The 13,087-nt window shown below is 47.2% G+C and overlaps 2 protein-coding genes across 4 annotated transcripts; one reads left to right on the top strand and one right to left on the bottom strand.

The window, feature by feature from the left end:
- The first annotated feature begins 784 nt into the window (after positions 1–784).
- On the top strand, positions 785–9,558 carry LOC146271677 (serine/threonine-protein kinase tousled-like 1-B). Of its 3 annotated transcripts, none has more exons than XM_084706936.1 (22): positions 785–1,168; positions 2,303–2,373; positions 2,598–2,666; positions 3,123–3,161; positions 3,303–3,378; positions 3,517–3,560; positions 3,651–3,746; positions 3,823–3,909; positions 4,018–4,110; positions 4,200–4,310; positions 4,409–4,545; positions 4,707–4,901; positions 5,048–5,114; positions 5,247–5,344; positions 5,446–5,527; positions 5,609–5,700; positions 5,791–5,880; positions 6,049–6,218; positions 6,312–6,447; positions 6,578–6,689; positions 6,786–6,893; positions 6,999–9,558. In XM_084706936.1, exons 1-22 carry the CDS (start codon positions 1,045–1,047, stop codon positions 7,152–7,154), a joined length of 2,253 nt encoding a protein of 750 aa, XP_084563062.1. In that variant the 5' UTR covers positions 785–1,044; the 3' UTR covers positions 7,155–9,558. The 3 variants fall into 3 exon arrangements, with proteins under 3 accessions (XP_084563062.1, XP_084563061.1, XP_084563060.1); XM_084706934.1 differs by having other exon boundaries at positions 786–1,168; positions 2,303–2,424; XM_084706935.1 differs by lacking the exon at positions 3,123–3,161 and having other exon boundaries at positions 2,303–2,424.
- LOC146271676 (uncharacterized) lies at positions 8,473–13,087 on the bottom strand. The gene is made up of 10 exons (XM_084707598.1): positions 12,665–13,087; positions 12,406–12,532; positions 11,432–11,783; positions 11,091–11,212; positions 10,941–11,004; positions 10,730–10,860; positions 10,468–10,637; positions 10,295–10,386; positions 9,986–10,211; positions 8,473–8,504 (listed from the first exon to the last, which is right to left on the bottom strand). Exons 1-10 carry the CDS (start codon positions 12,747–12,749, stop codon positions 8,473–8,475), a joined length of 1,401 nt encoding a protein of 466 aa, XP_084563724.1. The 5' UTR covers positions 12,750–13,087.

The following is a 13,087-nucleotide window of genomic DNA, read 5'->3' as shown; positions in this document are numbered from 1 at the left end:
AGTAGTGTTCCCTTGTGCCTGAAAAGGTGATGGCTGTTACCATGGAAACCGCAAGTCTTAAAATTCTAGTTAGGTACTCTGGGCAGGTGCACATAGTATGTGATTTTCAGTTTTACTGCTGGTTTCCTGATGCAATCCTAACTGCTACTGTACTGAGAGGAGAAAGAACTCTGCCCCCGCCCCTGAGTGTGTTTTTTCATGAATTTCATTTTTATGCTTTGCACCAAATTGGGAATAAATTGGTGTTTGTAGCCTATCTCTGTCCTGTTTATTCTGTAAAACTGTAAATTGATAAACCCAATGAAAAAATCCTGTAAATCCAATAAAATTCAAACAAGGACACTCAATATAAATTTAATTCGATAAAAATAATTAATTGGATATCCTATGTAACAAGTTTCTGTCAGTGTAAATAAAACCAGTGGTCGGGTTGTACATTGCATACAGTTGAAAATGACCAAGGTTTGACATTTTATTATGAACAATGGAACCTCCGTATCCCCCCCCAAAAAAACATTTCAAACAACGTCGGTCTATTGTTACATTCCAGCATAAGGCGGCTAGAGACGAACTTTCGGCCATTTTTGGGGTGTCTCTTCATTGTTTTGTCTACTAAGATGCCTCTACGACTGGTCTAAGGTCTGTGTTTAGCAAGCTTCCTTTAATGAGGACGATTGCGATTTGGGGTATGTAAAGTGATCCTAGATCAGTGTCCACGGCTGATTTCGCATCCCTGTAACGAGCTAGGTGCGCGCCAACCTCGCGATAGCCGCTTCCAGAATCAAAGCCCCGCTCGCGAACTGATGCTGACAGACGCGCGGTCATCATGCAAAGGTTACATACTGCTAGATTCAGCGAAGTACACGAAGAAGGCGCAGTGCAGAATTAGCTATCTAAAAATACGAAATTTGTGTACAAAAATGCACAAAAACGACACCGTCGTGGCTCTGTAGCAGGTGTCACACGATGGATGCATGTTTGGCACATCGGATTTTCACTGACGTTGGTGTGTGTGCTCGCTCCACTCGACAGTAAAGTGGCTTCATGAGTGTCCAAAGTAACAGTGGAAGTGGTGGAAGTTTGGAGGCGACGCCATCTTGGTCGCAGCTCTCCTCGTCCCCAACGATTTCTCAACAACATACAACGGCGACCGTCAAGACCAAGGAAGGTAGCTAGCCAATCCATTAAATGGCATTACTCCTCCAAGTGTGTTTAATGGAGAAGTGGAAAATGTAGCTCGCTTAACCATGTCTGACTAGTTCAAGGGAACGTGATGTCAAGTTCAACTGATCTGATGGCGTGAATTGGAAGCCAAAAGCTGTCAGCTGTCAGCAGCCACAGTCACAAGCTAGCTGGCTAAAGCTAGCGTTGGAGTGCACATACCAAAGAGAAACATGGCTTAAATTATCCCTTCTAGCTAACTAGACGGGAAGAGGACGAAAGCTAGGATACGTTTTCGTCCCTCTGCCTGCTTGGATGTCAGATGGTGTTTTGGGGCTCCTTCCATGTCACATTGTAAACATGAACACACAAGATTTGATGATTGATTGAAACAATAATATAACAACGCCTGCTTTTGGAATTGCCCTTTATGCGCCATCATTATGGACTTTTATCTTGCATTGAGATCGGTATTTCATTTTTATATTATTAGCATACTGGATAGCGCTAAATGGAAGACCACATCGCCGAGAATCGAATGATTATCATTTGCAAAGCTAGGTAGCAATAGCTTTTATCAAGTTACTTTTCACACCGTTTCCAAGCTGTCAAATACGACAACAGATGACACAACAGTAGCTTTGTTTATTCATAGACTATATACCTGTTATGTCAGTTAAATCTCCTCATGGTCAGGTGTAGCTTGTTGACTCTGGTTTATGATGAATCGCTTTCCCAATATCATCTTGAAAATGCATTTCCTAACCGTCAGGTATCTCCTTCCTGTCCTTAAGTTACCCCATCAGACAAACGGCCATTTGCATGTTAGCCAAAGGGATAGAATGCCGACAGAAATGTTATCCGGAAATGCCTGCTAGGAAATGGGCACGTACACACACACAGGGTCACCTGGAAGAGTTTTGGAGCACTATCTTTGGTTTCAATTGTATTTAAAAAATAGACGTTAATGTTGCACAGTGACAATCGGTCAAATGTTGTGTGTGAATATGTCTATATTTCAGTCTGTAGTGGTGTGGAGTATTATAACCCATAGTCTGACCTTTTTGAATGTAGGTTCTTAGTCAAACCTACCCAATGATTTGGTATAATCAGATTAACTGACTGTCGGCATGATTGGCAGGCCCCATGGAGGAACTCCACAGCCTGGACCCCCGCAGACAGGAGCTTCTGGAGGCAAGGTTCATGGGAGCGGTCAGTGGAAACACAGGAGGCAGCACTGGGAGTGCCAGTGGAGGAGCTAAGGTCAGGCTGTAACATACGCATTGAGAAAAAGGCACAGCCATTTTGTGCTCCCAGTTTGCTGTACTTGCAGGCCATTCTATAGCTCCTCTATTAGTATTTACTGCTGTGTTTGCTGGGTTGTGCCATAGCTTTCAATGCTCACATATGTTTGCGTCTGTTGTTTCTGTGTTCAGGGCCTGGCCAACGAGTGCTCCAACCACAGCTATGGCAGTCTGGGTTCCTCCAGTGACAAAGAGTCAGAGGTAACACATACACACACTGGCCTAGTTTTGATGTGCAGATGTCACAGATTCCCAGGTGGTCTTTTGCCTGGGTAAAGGGGAAAAAGTTTCAGTTTTGGAGTTGTAGTAAGATGGAGTAAAGATATGTGTATGCACCATTTCCATGTGTGCATTTGAGAGAAATGGATGACCTCCTTGCGTTCAGATATCAAATCCTCCTTGAACCGTATGAGGTTGCTACCAGCTGCTACCTGGGCAGAGGAAAGATTGTGGACAGAGAAAAGTGGATTTGACATCTGTTTGTTATGAGAGGCCATGTTGTCATGTTGTAGCCTTTTAGCTGCTAGAACAATTGTATCAGGGAGCAGAATGATATTACCTTCGTCCTTGCATGTCACGCCTCTCTCTTTGGCTCTTAATTTTCTCTCTTTTTCTGTCTTTGTCTCTTTCCCTATATCCCCCTCTCTCTCCCTCTAGAACTCTGATTTGAAGAGAGGGAGTTCTCCTGCCTACTCAGTACGTACTCTTATTTCCCGCTGTTCAGCCCTTCTGCTCGTTAACTGTAACCATCAAATGTGAAATGTGTCAGAACCACCAGACGCATTACACAGAACAACTGTATAACAGCACTGTTACCCCTGTCCGTCTCTCCTACAGACCCCAGAGAAGAAGCACTCTGAATCATCCAGAGGAAGGAAGAGGAAAGCTGACACCCAATCAGAGAGCAGCCAAGGTTGGACCGCTTGGATTTTGGACTGGGTTTAGAACCATAGGCACCAGAATCATTGTCGTGTGTGATAAACCAAACACAAAAATACTTGTAAAGGGTTTAGGCAAACTTCTTTGCTGAGTGCTCTTCCCTGTCATTTAGGGAAGACTTCCACACGTGGACCGAAGATCAGTGACTACTTTGACGTGAGTGCTCCAGAACTCGGCCGGTCGCTCTGATGACGATAGTTGATGATATCACACCCTGTTTCCAACACTGCTTCTTCCTGTGTGTAGCTCCAGGCAGGGAATGGTTCCAGCCCCGTGAGGGGTCTGCTACCTGCCCTCCGCTCCCCTCAGAACTCACACTCTCACTCTGCTCCTGGGTCTATCGTAAGTACGCGCATGCATGCACATAAAATCAATGACCCAAGGACATGACCTTACATTTATTCCTGTCTGGCTGCAGGTCAGACAGAACAGCTCTTCTCCAACCAGTCTGAGTTTTGGAGAACATCTGATGAACCCCAAAGCCTCCTCCAGCAAATGTGTACAGGTGGGTAACACACACGCACACACACACACACACACACACACACACAGTCTCAAGGTTACACCTCTTCTGTTGATCTGTCTTTCATGAAGTGTCTCCTTCTCTGAGTAGACTGAGCTGACCGGTCTGAAACTGGCAGCTCTGGAGAGCAACAAGAGTCTGGACCTGGAGAAGAAGGAGGGGCGCATTGATGACCTGCTCAGGGTGCGTGTGTGTCACGTTGTGTAATGGCCCCCTAATGGTACCTATTCATCTTCGGAGCACCTTGTTTGACGTGCGTCTCTCTCCTGAAGGCTAACTGTGATCTCAGAAGGCAGATCGACGAGCAGCAAAAACTACTAGAGAAGTACAAGGAGAGACTCAACAAGTGCATCACTATGAGCAAGAAACTCCTCATAGAGAAGGTAGAGTATGTGTGTGTGAGACAGAGAGAGTGGTCCTATGCATATGCTTTTTACATGCAGGTGTATGTAACGTGTGTGTGTGTGTGTTGTGTTTACAGAGCACCCAGGAGAAGCAGTCTTGTCGTGAGAAGAGCATGCAGGATCGTCTCAGGCTGGGTCACTTCACCACTGTCCGACATGGAGCCTCCTACACTGAGCAGTGGACTGACGGCTACGCATTCCAGAACCTGGTCAAGTAAGAACGCGCACACACACACACCGTCTCATGCATGCACACACACACATATTTGGGAGCAGAGTGCTCAAATACTTTTGCCATATGTTTGATCTTATTTCAGTTATTGGTCACTGTCCTGTTTGATGTGCATGACATGCTTGTTGTGGGTTTGTCTCCAGGCAACAAGAGGGTATTAACCAACAGAGAGAGGACATTGAGCGTCAGAGGAAGCTGCTTGCCAAGAGAAAGCCCCCCAACCCCTCCTCCTCCCCTTCACTCTCCCTAGCAACCACATCTGAACCCAAGCAACGCAAAGCCAAGGTTGTCAACGGCAACGACCCCGACCCCTTCCTCAAACCCTCCCTGCCCCAACTGTAAGTAGGCTACCCAAACATGGACACACACAGACACACACCTTACACCGATGGGGTGATAAGCTGGCGACGGACGCAGATCGCTCAGTGGTATTTTAGGTCTGGCACACTCTCACGCAGATGCTGTTGTTGTTTCCCCGTGCCAGGCTGACTCTGGCCGAGTATCATGAGCAGGAGGAGATCTTCAAGCTGAGGCTGGGACACCTGAAGAAGGTCAGTGTGGAGGACATCCATCTCACCCCTGTACGGGGTCCTCAGGAGCCTTGCTCTTCAGCTCTTGGGGGGGGGGGGGGGGCGAGCATTGTTCTGGAACGGTGTCTTCACCTCTTCTGTGTGCGCGTGCAGGAGGAGGCTGAGATCCAGGCAGAGCTGGAGAGGCTGGAGCGAGTGAGGAACCTGCACATCAGAGAGCTGAAGAGGATCAACAACGAGGACAGCTCCTCGTGAGTAGACACTCCCACCGTCACGGTCCGTGTTGCTGAGGGCCTGGTAGATGTGATGGGCGATGGGACAGCTGGGTCTGACCTATCACTGCCTCCCCCAGGTTTAAGGAGCACCCCACTCTGAATGAGAGATACCTGCTGCTTCACCTGCTGGGCAGGGGGGGCTTCAGTGAGGTCTACAAGGTAACACTGTGTGTGTGCTGGTTTATCATGATCATAATTGTTGGTTAAGATGGGGTGAGTAATGTGTGTGTGTGTCCTCAGGCCTTTGACCTGTTCGAGCAGCGCTACGCAGCCGTTAAAATCCACCAGCTCAACAAGAACTGGAGAGAGGAGAAGAAAGAGAACTACCACAAGTAGGTCTCATCTGATTCATCTGACAGCACACACACACACCATGGTTTCCTGTCTGTGTTGTCGTGGTAATATGTGTTTCCTGTCTTTAGGCATGCATGTAGGGAGTACCGGATACACAAGCAGCTGGACCATCCCAGAATAGTCAAGCTCTATGACTACTTCTCACTGGATACAGACACGTGAGTCATCCTGTGATCCCTGGTCATCGTGCTGCCAGTCACACAACCAGTCTGAACATGCACCTCCTCTCAGTAGAAGCTACACAGCACACTCAAATGTAATGTCTTTCTCTCTCTCTCTCTCTCTCTCTCTCTCTCTCCACGCCCTTCTGTGTTTCCTTCCCTCAGATTCTGTACGGTTCTGGAGTTCTGTGAGGGGAACGACCTGGACTTCTACCTGAAGCAGAACAAGCTGATGTCAGAGAAAGAAGCGCGTTCCATCGTCATGCAGATCGTCAATGCCCTCCGATACCTGAACGAGATCAAACCTCCCATCATCCACTATGACCTGAAACCAGGTAGGCAGCTCAACACACACACACACACTCCTCTGTGTGGAAGCAGACACTGCCTCACACACAGACAAATGTCTAACTCTTCTGTATATTTAGGGAACATCTTACTGGTGGACGGGACTGCCTGTGGTGAGATCAAGATCACAGACTTTGGCCTGTCTAAGATCATGGACGATGATAACTATGGAGTAGACGGAATGGACCTCACATCTCAGGGGGCTGGAACCTACTGGTGAGACACACACATACACACACACTCACATACCCTAATGGAGGTGGAGTATTGTTGGATTGTTTGATTATGTTAATTTTGGTCAGACACCTGCAAAGATGTATCAGAAGTCGTCTGATGTGTGTGTCAGGTATCTTCCTCCCGAGTGTTTTGTGGTGGGGAAGGAGCCTCCTAAGATCTCCAACAAGGTGGATGTGTGGTCTGTAGGAGTCATCTTCTTCCAGTGTCTGTACGGACGCAAGGTAAACACCCATCTACAAGGCTAGCATGGGGCTTCCGAGGACCGGCTTTCGGCTTAGTTCACTAACTGTGTGCGCACGTGTGTGTTTTCTCTCCAGCCCTTTGGTCATAACCAGTCCCAACAGGACATCCTCCAGGAGAACACCATCCTTAAAGCCACCGAGGTCCAGTTCCCTGCAAAACCCCAGGCCAGCACTGAGGCCAAGGTAAGTCTCTCTGCCTCTCTACCTCCAGTGAGGTCACACTAACAAACACGCACATGCAAGCCGTGCTTGGAATGCTGACTAATCGAGTGTCCTCTCTGTGCTCAGGCGTTTATCCGGCGCTGTCTGGCCTATCGTAAGGAGGACAGGTTTGATGTTCACCAGCTGGGGGCTGACGCCTACCTGCTCCCTCACATGAGACGCTCCAACTCCTCCGGCTCCCTACAGACCGCCTCCTCCTCCTCATCTCTCTCCACTTTCTGACTGGCTGACCGACATGACTGACGGGCCCCCTGGCAAATCCCACGGCAGGACTGATCCTACTACAGGAAACGTGCTCACTGTATCAAAGAGCTTTTCCAAACGGATCAGAACTGGTGGCTGGATGGAACTGGGAAGCGATAGTGAAATGGAGAGGTGGATATAATGGAGGCTCCTGGTGAAGATGTAGCACAGCCCTGTTGTAAGGAAGAGAATGAAAAGTAGATACAGAATGATAGAGGGAGCTAGAGAAAAGGGGGAGGGAGGTAGGGAGAGAGAGGAGTGATGAAAGTGAAGGAGTATTGTCTTGAGAGTGGGGACAGTCAGTGGAGATGCACCACACTGCTGGCTTGTGCTGGACTGGCCTCCCATTGGTGGAGAGGATCTCTAAACAGGAAGCCGGTGTTTATTTGTCCCTCCTCCAGAGACTCAGCAGTAGCAGCCTATCTGCTGATAACGGGGGTCTTCCTTCCACCCCCAAAGAGTTATGGACATGACTCCACCTAGTCTCCGAGGCTAGGTGGAAGCCTGGCCATGGTGTCTACCTGGGAACAGAACTGACACAAGGCCTCTCCACAGCTCTAGATAAGCTCAGTAATGTGAACCCTATCATGGGACATTCCCACTGACCAAGACAAAGCTGCTGGACTAAATAGCACTTCCTAATCCAAGATCCTGATCGATTTGGTTTCATGGACATAAAGTAGTCCAGGATTATTGTTCATCTTTTGAGTCTCAGAACCAGAGGCATGTAATGTTCCCCCTGTTTTCAGTTCTTCAAGACGTAGCTAGTTGAGAATGGCGTTGTGCCCAAGGGTGTGGCTCAAGGTGTTTGGACAGTGTGAGGATGATGGTATGGGTGCTGGGTGCTTTGCTACGGTCAGAATGAAGAGCAGTGTTATCATCACAATGTTGTCACCAAATACAGTTTGTTGTCTGCCTGGATTAGTAAAGGTCAAATGAACATGAGGATCAACTATATTAACAACCGGACTCCTCTGCTGGAACTAAATAACTCACTAATCAGAGGTCTGTTTTCTACTGAACATCTTCGCTTGGTCAGCCTTCAGACTGAACAGCTGCACCTGGTCAAACTTCAAACCTGTTTTTCTTCTGAAGGGAAAACTGTAAAAATAGAACATGTCAGACAATACATACTAGATTTTTTCTTTCTTCAAAGCTTTGGATGCTCATCTTGCATCCCAGATTAACTAGACTGGGCAGAAGTTTTCCTTTCCAAGCTATGCTGTTGGCAACAAAGGCAGAAACCTTCCCCAGCTGAGCTGCACAGTGACTCAACATGCCCATCCTATCATTCTCTTCAAGGTCGGACCTTCTCCGACATTAGAATCTCTAGGTAGAAAACGGAAGTTAACATTGTCCATTTGCGCATGTTCAGACCATCAGAACCTTGGTTTCTCACCTTTATTTGTTCATTTGTGTTCTGAAATGTGTTTTTATTTTGCTGCTATAAACAACGCTTTTAGTTTGTGAAGCTGGTATTTTAAGCTGAGGGTATGCGTACTTAAGACCTGTGATGAAGTACTCTCCCTAGGGTCATCTCCGAAGTGTATACTTCCTGTTCTTTGAGAAATAATGATGATCCTACCAGAGGGATCCCTTCAATTCATAATGTATTTGAGCGCATCAATGTTTTTGCAGTTGTCTTGAAAATATTTTAAGAGCAACTGTCAATGTATGGAGCAACGCCCCCATGTACTGTATGAAGAAGATAAAATATTTGAATGACATGAATGGTACAGGGAATTAATTAAATGTCATGCGGAGAGAGGAAGCATTCTGTGATGGTAGACCTAAGGCGATAGCCATGGTGAACCCAGTGGTTGGTGTGCTCCTTCTCCACTTGACCTTAGCTCTGTGATGGGGTACGTTTGATACCACAAGCATGAAGTCTTAATCCAACCCACCCACCTAGGTGTAAGCCTGGTCACAGACATAGTATCACAAGCAGAACAGTCACCTTGGTATCAACACCACAGCAGACAGACCACAGACATGAAAGGAACAAAGTCTCTGCTCATGGGTTTTCTGCTCCTTATACTCCTGATTGAAGTGAGACCGGTTAGTGAAAGCGACAGCCTGTACAGTCTCAGCCTGTTTCACTGAGCTTTGTGAGCTAAACGTTTGGGGGGCCAGTGAGCAGACCCTTGCAGTTCAGTGTTCCTAGTTTTCTCTGTGTGAGCCTAGTTGTGCTGAACACAGCCGTACTAAATGGGCTTAGTAGCAAGTGCATAGCAGGTAGAGCACAGCTGAGTAGCGACTGCTGGTGACGCCACCATGAAGACAGGTTCAGGTGCTGTCTCTGAACTGAGTTCAGATGGCATGGCTTCGAGGCAACGTCAGGTCCTGTCATTCATATGCAATAAAGATTGCCTTACAAGTCCTACCCTGAAGTGTGTGAAGTTTCTTTTGTTGCTGTTGTCACATCAAACACATCAGCAAAACATCTCATGTTGGAGCTTGTTTTATTTAGTGTTTAAATATTACTGAATATTCTTAAACACAAGATAAATGAAAATGAAATTATGACAAAAAAGGCTGACACTGTTGACACCCATTAAAGGAGCTATACAAGGCCATGGAGTCCATGGAATGAAGAGCGTGTGGAGAATGTGTTAACAGGCCATACAGGAATCTGCTGTTTCAGGTTCCAGGGTCCGTATGGACCAGTGCTGTGATCGCCATCTCCTTCCTGGTCTGTCTCAGGCCTTTCCTACTCTTAATCACCCTCTTCTCCCTCTCACTAACTTTTTCACTCTCTTCCTCCCCCTTCCCTCTCCTCCTCTCCTCCCCCTTCTCCCTCTCCTCCTCACTCTGCTTCCCCCTCTCATCCTCCCTCTCACTACCCTGACTTCTCCCCTTCTTTTCTCTCCCCCTCCCTTTACCCTTCTCTCTACCCTTCCTCCTAACCCATTCCTCCATCTCACTCCCCCTCTCCTCCCTCCTAAATCCACTCCCAGCTGTGGAGCTTCCTGAGCAGGAGTCAGTGGCCCCCTGGGAAGGTCTCTGGGAGTCTTTGTGTCTGGGGTGGGACGAGAGCTGATGGGGAGGAAAAGAAAACATGAATGAAACACTTGATGATAAATGTGTGGGTGTGTACGATGGGGAGAGGGAACACTTACTTTCCTTATCCCTGAGATTGTGGTGAAAGCGCCATGGTTGGGCTCACACCTGAAATACCTGTAACCATGGATACTGCCATTGTTCTCTCCACCTAAGGACCAACGGGATAGGGTATCACTGTCCCAGTCCAATCTTATATAGATAATGAGGTCACACACACACACACACTTACAGGGTGTATCCAGTTCCACTCCAATGTAGACCTCTGTAGAGTCAGTGTTCTGTAAAGGTCCTATAAACCTCACAACTCCTCTCCTTTTCTCTTTACCCCTCTGTCTTTTCTCATCTCCCCTCCGGTCGCGTAGTGTCACACGATCATTCACCTGGAGACGATTTATTCGCCTGACACACACACATGCACAGGTAAACATTCATGCATTTCCAAAGAAAAACGTATGTGTACTGAAATGTAGGGCTGGATCAGTCGACTGTACGTTGTGGAGTTTGGATCCAGACCCTCTCGATAAAGTGCTGTGGCATCTTGCTCATCATTCTCCTTCCTCTCCATCTCCTCAACCTCTTTTCTCTCAGCTTCACATGAGGCACTCTGTCGCAGGACTGTCTTCTGCTTACAAACAGCATGTGAGGAGTACCTTTTTTTAAATTCTGGGTTTCATTCAGAGGAAGCTATGGCAGCATGCTCACCTTCAGAGCCTGAGCGTAACCCACTGTCTCTGGAGCCAAAGCAGGCAGAAGACCCTCTACTCTCCTCCTGACTGGAAGAAAAGGAGAAGATAAAGAAGAACCCAACACCTAAAAAAGATGAACCTGGCACAGTGTTATGTGACCAGACACTTGCCTGTCGCTTTAGACCACCCGTCATGCTCAGGGCCATGAGCGTCCCACTCTCTCCTCGGCTGGGGAGAGTGAGGCATGCTGGGTATCTCATTCTCCTCCACGCAGGGCAGAGAAGATGGCTGACAGAGAAGTCGTGATGTCAGCATTGCCATCAACAGCAATAGGTACGTTCGACTTCATGCAGCGCCAGCGGCGCTGACAGTTGACTGCAGCTGGCTGACTTGAAGCAGTGAATGCCATTGGCTGCTTCAAGTCAGCCGGCTGCAGACAAACACACCTAGTGACATCATCATGAAATACTCACACCACCCGTTCTGGTGGAGTGAGATCACACCCACCTGCCGCCTGCAAGGGGTAATGAGGGCACGAGGATGGGGAGTCCCAAGTCGGGGCAGACAGGGAGGTGTGGTGCTGGAGGACAGACTGCCCAGCCCGGAGCTGCAGCTATGGGAGGAGGTGCTGGGGGAGGAGCCTGACAGAGAGGGGAGGTAATGTGGGAGGGTGGGGGAGGTGGTCAAAGGGGGATATGGGAGGTGATACGTGGATGGGAGGAGACAAGGGAAAGGAGAGGGGGAGGGAGCACCAGGGGTTGGTGAAGAAAGTGGACCCACTGGACCAGCAGTGCTCAGAGAACACAGAACCCTCAGCTCCTCTATGTGGATTCGCTGGGCCTCCACTCTCCTATGCAGACTGCAGAGATCAAACCACACACATCACAAAAACACACATTGGCAAAAGTTGAATATCAACCAAAGCTAGGGTGACCACTTGTCCCGCTTTGCGTTGTACCCCACAGCATTTTCACCCCTTCTCCCGCACGTCGCATATTGAGAAAATGTCCCGCATTTTCATCAGTCTGTTGGTTTTTAATGATCATATTAAGAAGAAATTGTCAACACTACAACATAACCAGAAACTGTTATATAATCTATCTAACTTAATAAACAGCGCTGTTAAATATTGGAAAAGAAAAAAAATGTCGCAAAAATAGTAAACAAAATGCATACTGCATACTTTTGAAAGAATGCATACTTTTGCCTTTTTAAGAAAGCATTTTGTTTACTATTTTTGCGACATTTTATATAACAGTTTCTGGGTATGTTTTAGTGTGGGTAACATGTCCCACATTGACCCACACAAACTTAGTAATTGTCCCACAATTTGGTTTGTTTGATGGTGATCACCTTAACCAAAGCATGAGAGGTTAGTGGTTAATGGTTAACCTGAACATTAAGGTAGGACTGAGACCTCCGTCATGCTGATGGAAATGCAGAGCTCTTTAGATATGTAGTTACACAACTCTGGTTCTCACCGTTTATTCTCACGCAGTAGCTCCGCAATCCTCGAACACAGGTGCACGTTGCCCTTCCTTGCGCCACTTACGACGAACTGGACAGCCAACGACGCGATCTGCCTATCCTCCTCCATATCCCCGAGGTCTAAATTTTGAAGAGGTTTTGGCGTATGAGCAGAAGTCGTGCGGGAAGAACTATCAATAAGAAGAAATTAGTTGATTTTTTTTTTCAAATGACTACGACGCGGTGTGGAATGTCTTCCAGGTTTAGTCCTACCTGTCCTAGACGTGGTGCATGAGTCTGGATCCAACTCTAGCGACCTCGACTTGCTTCTGGCCTTGTCCCTGCCTTTCATCTCCATTTTCTTCTAGTTTAATTAAACTTAAATAACACTATATTTGCCTTGGGATTTGTTAGGCTACTACTCTTAGCCTATTGACAATTATGTTCCCAGTCAGGCTTTGCGCTTTGGTTGTCCCTGTTGTTAATTAACCGTACGTAACCTGTGCGTAAGCCAAATCGAGAAACACCCATGATTCGTGTTGGATCAGATGTTTTTGAATTAGGAGGAAAAAAAGTAAGGCCAACTATAACATTTAAGCTTAGCCCACCCAATTCTGCCCAGATCCAGATTTTTAAACGTTTAAACCTTAATACCTTGTTTAAAACGATTAGGCCAAGAGAAAACTATACACACAA

The sequence above is a fragment of the Hypomesus nipponensis genome, chromosome 10 (assembly GCF_054491055.1).
Source record: "Hypomesus nipponensis isolate SF chromosome 10, ASM5449105v1, whole genome shotgun sequence".
NCBI classification, from domain to species: domain Eukaryota; kingdom Metazoa; phylum Chordata; class Actinopteri; order Osmeriformes; family Osmeridae; genus Hypomesus; species Hypomesus nipponensis.
The sequence above is the reverse complement of the archived record's forward strand: the minus strand, read 5'-3'. Positions and strand labels throughout refer to the sequence as shown.

Coding starts and splice junctions, on each gene's coding strand:
- LOC146271676 (XM_084707598.1), bottom strand. CDS start 12,749: ATGGAGATGAAAGGCAGGGACAAGGCCAGAAGCAAGTCGAGGTCGCTA. Junction 11,784..12,405: donor CTACTGCGTGAGAATAAACG/GTGAGAACCAGA, acceptor TGATCTCTGCAG/TCTGCATAGGAGAGTGGAGG. Junction 10,861..10,940: donor GTTACGCTCAGGCTCTGAAG/GTGAGCATGCTG, acceptor GTTTGTAAGCAG/AAGACAGTCCTGCGACAGAG.
- LOC146271677 (XM_084706934.1), top strand. CDS start 1,045: ATGAGTGTCCAAAGTAACAGTGGAAGTGGTGGAAGTTTGGAGGCGACG. Junction 5,115..5,246: donor GGCTGGGACACCTGAAGAAG/GTCAGTGTGGAG, acceptor GTGCGCGTGCAG/GAGGAGGCTGAGATCCAGGC. Junction 6,219..6,311: donor CCACTATGACCTGAAACCAG/GTAGGCAGCTCA, acceptor CTGTATATTTAG/GGAACATCTTACTGGTGGAC.